This window comes from Poecilia latipinna, unplaced genomic scaffold, assembly GCF_001443285.1.
Source record: "Poecilia latipinna isolate Pla-1442-1.1 unplaced genomic scaffold, P_latipinna-1.0 Scaffold444, whole genome shotgun sequence".
Taxonomy (NCBI): Eukaryota; Metazoa; Chordata; class Actinopteri; order Cyprinodontiformes; family Poeciliidae; genus Poecilia; species Poecilia latipinna.
In genome coordinates, this window is record NW_015113060.1 from 328,369 (window position 1) to 336,619 (window position 8,251).

Here is an 8,251-nt window from a genome sequence, read left to right on the forward strand (position 1 = left end):
TTTGTGCAGCTTTTGTTTTCGAGATATTAAAAGTTATAATTTTGGCCGATGAAGTCACTTTGGTTTGTTTTGGCGCAAGATGGGGTGACGGTGACGTCATCGGCCAAAATTATAACTTTTAATATCTCGAAAACAAAAGCTGCACAAAAGAAAATTTCAACGGCACAAGCCTGCACAAACGGAGCACTAACGAACTAGCCCACTTTGGTTTGTTTTGGAGCGATATGGGGGGATGGTGAACTCTAGATGACCTAAAAAATAATTTTTAATATCTCAGAAACCAAAACTGCACAAACGAAAATTTTAACGGCACAAACCTGCACAAACGGAGCACTAACCATTCAGACTATTTGCTGAATTTTTTGACGTGGGTGGGGTGTCAGCTTCACACAGCTCCTTTCCAGTTACCGTTTCAGCGTAGAGTAGTATAGATGGAGCAGAGCCGTGCAGTCTTTGCCTCCATTGTAGCCAACGCAGACCTGCTCAGCTGAATACTGATCCAGTGCCGTCTCTATCGTTTTCAGCGCACACTTCACTTTCTCGCCCAACGCTGTGCCTGAGGAAAGAACTCCACAGTGAGATTATGGTTCATAATCAAAAGTAAATAGGCATAAGTCATTCATAATTCCTAAAGCTAACTGCAGGTTGTTTAACTTATTTTGCCATTTGGTCTCATAAAATGTAAATTTTGTGATAATCCACTATTACATTCTTTTTTTTTTTTTCTTCATCTACTGGTCTCTAAACATCTAGCCTGTTGCTATGCAGATGTGCACAAATGTTACCTCTGGTAAAAATGCAGAAAAATTGCAGAATAAATTCATATTTTCTTGCAGCATCATAATCTGGTAGAAAATAAATCTGACACATCCAGCCTTTAATTTGAGAACATTTATTCAGTAGGGGGGGGGAAAAAGCAATCAGATAATTTCAAATAATCGTGGCACACCTATTGGTACAACTAAAAATTCATATAAAAAGAAAGTAATGGAAGTATTTGTATTCATAGCTTACTTTATAATATTTACCATCATTTCTGTTGATTTTAAAATACTCCAGGTAGGAAGCTAAAGATTAGCATCTGGAAAGTAAATGTACTCAACATTAGATTTCCCCCCCCTCCCAACCTTTCAATGAGATTTTGTTAGTACTATAAACTATGAATGTATTTTAAGGTGTTTTTTCACCTGTGCACACCTGCACAGTTAAAAACTGATATGAAGCATGACTTTAGCTTTGCAGGCCTCACCACTGTTGGCCAGTCTATAGACCTCTGCAGGGGCAATAGTCACTGGGTCTTTGATTAAGGACACAACACTTCCTTTGGGCAGCTGATCAACCAGCTGAGCTCGGGCTTTGTCCACCTCCTCCTGGCTGTCCGAGTCCAGAACCAGTCTGACTTTGCAATAATTACTCAACCAGTCGGGGTAAGAACCAAGAGCCACCCTTCGGCCCCAACTGGCCTGCAGTTTGGTGAGCACGGGCGCAATCTCTGTTTCGTCTGCATCCACAAACACCTGAAATGGGCACGTTTCGTCAGTTCAGTCGCAGTAAAACACAAGGGTTCTTTTTTTTTTCTTCTTCTTTTTTTTGTAATCAACAGCTGTGGGGTGATGTTACCTCTCGAGAGTGAAATGTGGTTCCTGAACTAGCAAAGAGGTGCTCCAGCCCAGTGAAGGCCAACTCCATGAAAGACGGGGTCCCTGGGAATATGTACACATTTCGCACGCTGACCTGCAAGACGACAGGCAAAATGTTATAAAGAAAGACACATGCAACAACGGCTGCAACTAATTTAGAGTCAAAATGTACATTTAAAACCAAATATACATCTTTATAACCATGATTATTCTCAGTCCAATTTTAAAAGCAATTTCCAGAGAGTTATAATGCAAAATAACTTCTGCCTCTCCTGCAACAACCTGTTGTCTTACTTTCTTCTGCTAAAGATATTTCCTTAAAAGATATTTTAGTGCTGACAGAGCTGGCAGGCTGTCTCCCTGGAAACAGGATTATGCACAAGTCTCTGACTGCACACAGGTTAGATACAGAGTTTATAATTTCAAATTCTAAAGATTCACTCACTTTTTTTAAGAACATTTTTAAACCAACCTATATCTTAGTGTCACCTATTTATGAAGCATTTCAAGTTTGTACCTAAAAATATATATTTTAGAAAATGGATTTTGGAAACACAAATATTTTACTAAGGCTTTATTTCTATACGTAACCTAAATGCTTTTTAAATCAGTGGCTTCAGCTTCATTTATTATCAAAAAAACAACGTCGTTGTGGAGTCCAGTCTATCCGAGTCGTGTTTCATGGAACTAACGAAGCTAATTTTGGTGGAGCTTTATGTTTGATGGTACTAATCTCTTCACCAACATACTCCAGGAGGATGTAGCGAAAAACAGAGGATGAATGTGAGGAAAGGTACCCGAATACCCACTGTGAAGTACAGTGGATTATGTGGAGTGCTGTGTGCTACTCTTTCAACAATCCAAGGAACATTGTTAGAGTGCAGACCACCAAGAACTCATCACTAGGTCTTTCAGCAGGAAAATCATTCCAATATATACCACCAAATCAGCACAGAAATTTTATCCTGAGCTCACTTACCACTGGGTAGCGCTGCCGTTTTCCAGTCTGAGGGTCGATCCCATAGTTAAGTTTAGCTGACCGAGGCACCATGGCCAGCTTCATGGCCGGGCTGTCTGTGTCCGTCACCCCAAAGTATTCCTCAACCAGCTGGGTGAGATCAGGATGGGGATACACCTCCTCCTGGAACGCTGCGGCAATGCTTTCAAAGGTGATATCGTCATGAGTGGGTCCCACACCTCCTGATGTTATAAGGTGGGTGTACTGAGAGGAGAGGACGACCACCTCCTTAGCTATGACCTCATGTATATCCGGTATGACCGTTATACGCTGCACTGACACGCCGAGCCTTCTGAGAGCTCGGGCTAGGAAGGTGCTGTTGGTGTCCACTGTGTGACCCTGAAAGAGATGCAGAAGTTAGTTTCCAACCCAACTCCGACAACAAATTCAAGGACTTTTAAAAAAAAAAAAAAAAAAAAAAAAAACTACCTTGAGTATCTCATCTCCTATGATGAGAATGGCGGCTGTAGGAGCATCAGCGCTGACTGCAGAGGACGAACTGGCGCCCTGGCTGTTAGTGGACATGGTTGCTTTGCTGAGCTGTGCTGCCAGTCTCCTCACACGCACCACTGCTCTGTTCAGACCGGGTAGCGAAAAGCTGAGAAGAACAGAGCAGAAATACAGAAGAAGGCCTGGGAATATCGGCATTAAATAAAGCTAAAAAGCTTGTCAGGTCAACTAAAATTAATGAGGAAAAAAATACGATGTACAGTGCCATCCAAAGATATTCATACCTCTTAAACATCTCGAAATTTTGTCACAAAATTTACATTTATTTTACCGGAATTTTATGAGATGGAACACTAATAGTAATTGAGGGAAAATCCTACATGAATTTTGTATTTTTGATACTATTAAACTCTCTGATGCATCTAAATAAAATCTAGTGCAGAAAACTACTTTTAGAAGTCACCTTCTAAGTAAATAGAGTCCACCTGTATATTAATCTCCAGCGGCTCTGTGAAGGACTCAGAAATTTGTTGCAGAACATTACTGAACAAATAGCATCATGAAGACCAAGCAGCAAAAAGGAAAGATCAGTGGCAAAACAGTGGAGAAGTAGAAATACATTGTAAAATAATATCCCAAACTTTGAAAATACAACAGAGTGCTGCTCAATTTATCATCAAGAGACCTGTGGTAACTCTGGAGGAGCTGCAGAGGTCTACAGCTCAGCTGTGAGAATCCGTCCACTGGTATGCATTCCACAAATTTGTCCTTCACGGAACAGTAGCAAGAAAGCCGTAAGAAACTCCTGATGGGAGTTAAAATGTGAAAAGGTTCAAGGGATTATGAATACTTTTGCAAGGCACTGTATGTCATCTTAAAGTACACTTTACCCCTCTGTCCATAAATATTAAGACTTTATAATAATCACACGATGACCCCATGTGGACAGAAAATGATGCTTACATCAACATGGATCCACATGGAGCATCTAAAATTATTCAAGTGAAGTTCAGGCCCTCTTGTTCTTCATAAATTGTCACCTACCAAGGAGTATCTTGGTGGAAAGATATGAAAAGAGAACAGCAGAGAGAGAAAAACAAGGAAGCAATATTGTGATTAAGGGAGGCATTCCAGCTGCATAGAAGAAATGCTGCAAAGCATCACCAATCTACAGTCAGACTACATTTTCACTTAATCAAATATTTATCTTCTCCTGTCTTTTGCAAAGTAAAACTGTTGTAAAGAAACTGATACAGCATAGATATTCCACTGGATATTAGCCTGCATCTTTATCGAATATACTTCGGGTTTTTTCGCAATGACTTAACCAACAATACTTTCGTAATTTAGACCAACAATTAACAAACTTGTTCTTGCAGTCTAATATATCTTTGAAATCAAGCATAGAATTGAACTGACGTACAGTTTACTTTAGCCACAAACTGCCACAGTCTTAAAATCAACCATTTCGTAATTTAATCAGAAATCTGAGTTACCTGAGATAAGCCTCGCCGTTAGATGATTAATTCACCTCCTGTAAGTAGCACAAACAGCAAACAATAAGTACGCTAACATGCTGTTTTAACACATGTATTTAACTGCCTTTCAACTATGTACTCTACTTACATCTATTAGTTAATTCCAGAAGCACGCTCGCTGCAGTTTAGTTAGGATTTAACAGTTAAACTCTGAAATTAACATTAAAAATCTAGGGAACTTACTCCTGAACATGACATGTCATTGACATGACATGACATTCTTACGTACGTATCCTTACAGTTGTGACGACATGTCGTTCAAGTGAAAGAGACCAATCACAATCAGGAAAGCGTCACTTGCCAAGCTATCATTATTATGGAGGTGGGCTTTAGCTGTTAGCAATTTCATGTACGCGGAAACCATTGTTTTGCTTCAACTAATACATCCTATATATAAAATGTTATTAAACTCAATAAACATCTAAATTACCGGTATCCAGGCCCGTCGAGCGCCTACTTTTTCCGTCATAACGGACACGAGAGATTGCTATAAAATGCTACAGATGCTAAATGCTGCACCCGCTTCTTCTCCCTGAGTTCTAAATGAGTTCTTCACCACGTGCGCCCCCAGTGGCGAAAAAGTCAGGACTGAACCATCTTATCAAACCTTTCTCGCCCTAACGTCTTAATATTTGGATCTGCAGTTGTATACCGTAATTTTATAAATAATAAAATAAAAATCATAAAATCATAAGTACGTGACGGTTGCACATAAATTTTATAAGATAAAAAATATTAAAAAAGAGCTAGAAATTCCAAAATAACTTCATAAAACCATAAGTACAGTATTTGTTACATATATTTATGGTTATACTGGGGCATTCATGAATATTTTTAACAGTTAAGGGAAATTTATTAGTCTCGATATATGGTATTTTTTGTCTGTAGCTAAACAGGCATAATTATCACATGAATAAAACTTTTTTATATAAAAATTTATATACACATTGGAAATCAAGTGAAACACATAAGCAAAATAATTTCTGGTATTTATTTAAAATAAATAAAATGCTTGAGGAAAATATATTGAGGCACCGTTTCAATCTGGATGAGCTTCTTATCTTACTGTAATGTTACTATGGAGAGCTGTACTTCATTTTTGTGTGGAAATGTCCAGTAATTTTTACTTTTATTTCATTTATTTATTTTATTTTTTGCATATTTTTACTCTTCAACTTGAAAGTGCATTATGGACCAAGCAACCTTCTTACGTATCATGACTTATCCCTTCTGAATGTGGGTAGTCTCGTACAAATGTGTCTCAATACATCAGTGCCACCAAAAGAATTCTATTAAATTAAATTCAAAAAGTGAAAATTATATTATATAGACTTTGCACACAGTAAACTTAATCTGCTTACAGCAGATGAAAACCAAAAATTCAGTTTCAGTTCTCTGCAGTTGTTTTTGGCTCCATAGCTATTGCTAATGTGAACATAGAAAGATGGACTAATGAATGAATGGTTTGATGAAATTTGATTTGCCATTACACCTTCATTTTAACAGTTTTACCCATTAATACTTTAATGTTTGGTTTGGCACATGAGCTCCACAGTAGCATATTACCCAAGAAGTTAATGTGTTTTAATCTTGACCATGGTTCTTTCTGCATGGGTTTACGCTCGTTCTTCCTCCTACAGTCCAAAAATGTATACATCTATACATCTCTATAATGCACTGTGATTGACTAGTGACCTGTCCATGGTGTACCCTGCATCTTGCCAAATGACTGCCAGAGATGTGGACCAGCCAGCTTGTAAGGAAAAGTAGGTATGGACAATGATGGGTATGGTGACTAAATATAAACTATTTCAAAAAATCTGAAGCAGACATTTCTCTACCTTTTTGGACTGTATAGGCAACTCTGAAATATGTTTAACTAGTGATTCAAAACTGGTTTATGTGGTTTTTGGGCAAGAGTATCACTAGGACAGGTGGCCAGTGGATTTTAGGGCAACACAGCACAAACAACCATGCATGCACACACACTCATATCTATGAGCATTTAAGTTACAAATTAACATGTTGTGTTTTTTGGAGTGTGTGAGAAAGCTGGGGTCTTTGAATATACCTTGACAAGATTTAACAAATTTAACTGGTCTAATCTAAAAAGCACATGTTGTTTCAGTAGTTGTGAAACAAAGAAAGAGACAATGACGATTTTCAGAGCTAATAGTTTGTTCTCAAATATCGAGGATGTTATAAAATCGCAAGAAAAAAAAATCTAGTATGGAATTTTATTAAAATGTGTGAGAAATCTAAGTGGAAAACCAGGGCAAGCATTTATACTAAAACCGCCACTGCTAATGTTATTTTTAAAGGAACTGTAAAGGGTTTCCTCAGCAGATGCACAGAAGGTGTTATATTAAACTTTTAACTTGTTTTAGTTCATGAAACTGAACGAAAACGGAAGGAAAAACTTCCAGTAGTGAACAGAAATTATCCAACTGTTCAAGTAAAACAACTTTTGTTCACTATTTCTATTTTACGCAAACTGCAGTCTGGTCCAGGTGCAACGAAGTAGCCAAACACACACCCACGCAGGAACCGCGGCCAGATGACGTTGCCATTTGTTCGCGGAAGTGGCTTCTGTCGTGACTGTTGAGTGGGGGGGAGCGTTGTAGAGGGGGTGAGGAGAAAGGAAAGGAAGAAGAAGAAGAAGAAGAAGGAGAAGAAGAAGAACCTGACAAAGAAGAAAAAGAAGTTTAGAGTAACCTTTTCTTAAGTTAAAGTAACTTGGAAGTAGTGTGTCGACATAAAACCCTCTCGACGCTGCGCGCTGTTTACATGACTTTAAGCTAAAGTTTGAGCAGCAACAGCAGGCTGTGAGGCAGGAGGAGCAGCTGCGGGAAGGAGAGGAAGAGAGCTGGTAAGTTTCTCGTTAAAAGTTAACTGACCGCACTCTTTTTGGGTCACGGCTCGGACGCTGTGAGTCAAGCTTTCGCACTTTTCATGCATGTGAAAAGTTTCTCGAACACTTTAGAGTCTGTAATGTGCGCTGAGAAATGCGTTTGTATTTGTGCTTTTCGAACAGTGTAGTATGTTCACACACTGGATCAAAATGTTTAACTTGTGATGCGTTCAGGTGTTTGACAACGCTGTACAGATGAAGGTGGGCAGCTATTTATTTTATTTTTTTTCAAATAGGTACATGAGAGCAGGACTCAGTAAACGATCTTCAATCTACTGCTTGTAGATTGAAGATCTACAAGCAGTAGATCTGCTTGTAGATCTGCTGCTTGCAGCATGTCACTTTTTGCTGCAAAAAGTGACATGCCATTAAGACAGATGAAGCCTTTTGTTATCTTACTGTAAAAACTATTTTTAATGAAAAATAATCGGAAAAAAATAATTTACACATTGTATATTGAATGTTGTTAGATGTAATCCCCGAGAACAGCAATCTGCAAAACTTTATTTAACATGTAAACAATACAGACTATATATAATTTGTGGAAAAATAAAATTTTCAAATATTTTTTAATCCCACCCACTTTCATTTAATTATCAAACTGTTTAGTGAATATTATTGTACAAAATTCGATGGTATAAAAACTGTGACTGGAATTTTCACCGATTTACATATTTCTCCCACTTTAGTTCCC

At 38.2% G+C, this 8,251-nt stretch overlaps 1 protein-coding gene across 9 annotated transcripts in view; it reads right to left on the reverse strand.

Moving 5' to 3' along the window:
• Positions 1 to 5,195, reverse strand: part of flad1 (flavin adenine dinucleotide synthetase 1) — a 15,621-nt gene extending 10,426 nt beyond the window's left edge. The window contains exons 1-8 of one of the 9 annotated variants that reach the window (XM_015038546.1): positions 5,077 to 5,195; positions 4,605 to 4,642; positions 4,153 to 4,162; positions 3,088 to 3,256; positions 2,620 to 2,997; positions 1,621 to 1,734; positions 1,250 to 1,517; positions 409 to 556 (exon numbers count right to left, since the gene is read on the reverse strand). In XM_015038546.1, coding sequence (XP_014894032.1) covers positions 409 to 556; positions 1,250 to 1,517; positions 1,621 to 1,734; positions 2,620 to 2,997; positions 3,088 to 3,183 — 1,004 coding nt within the window. In that variant the 5' untranslated portion in view covers positions 3,184 to 3,256; positions 4,153 to 4,162; positions 4,605 to 4,642; positions 5,077 to 5,195. The other 8 variants (XM_015038540.1, XM_015038544.1, XM_015038543.1 and 5 more) reach the window with 8 other exon arrangements.
• Between the last annotated feature and the right edge of the window lie 3,056 nt (positions 5,196 to 8,251).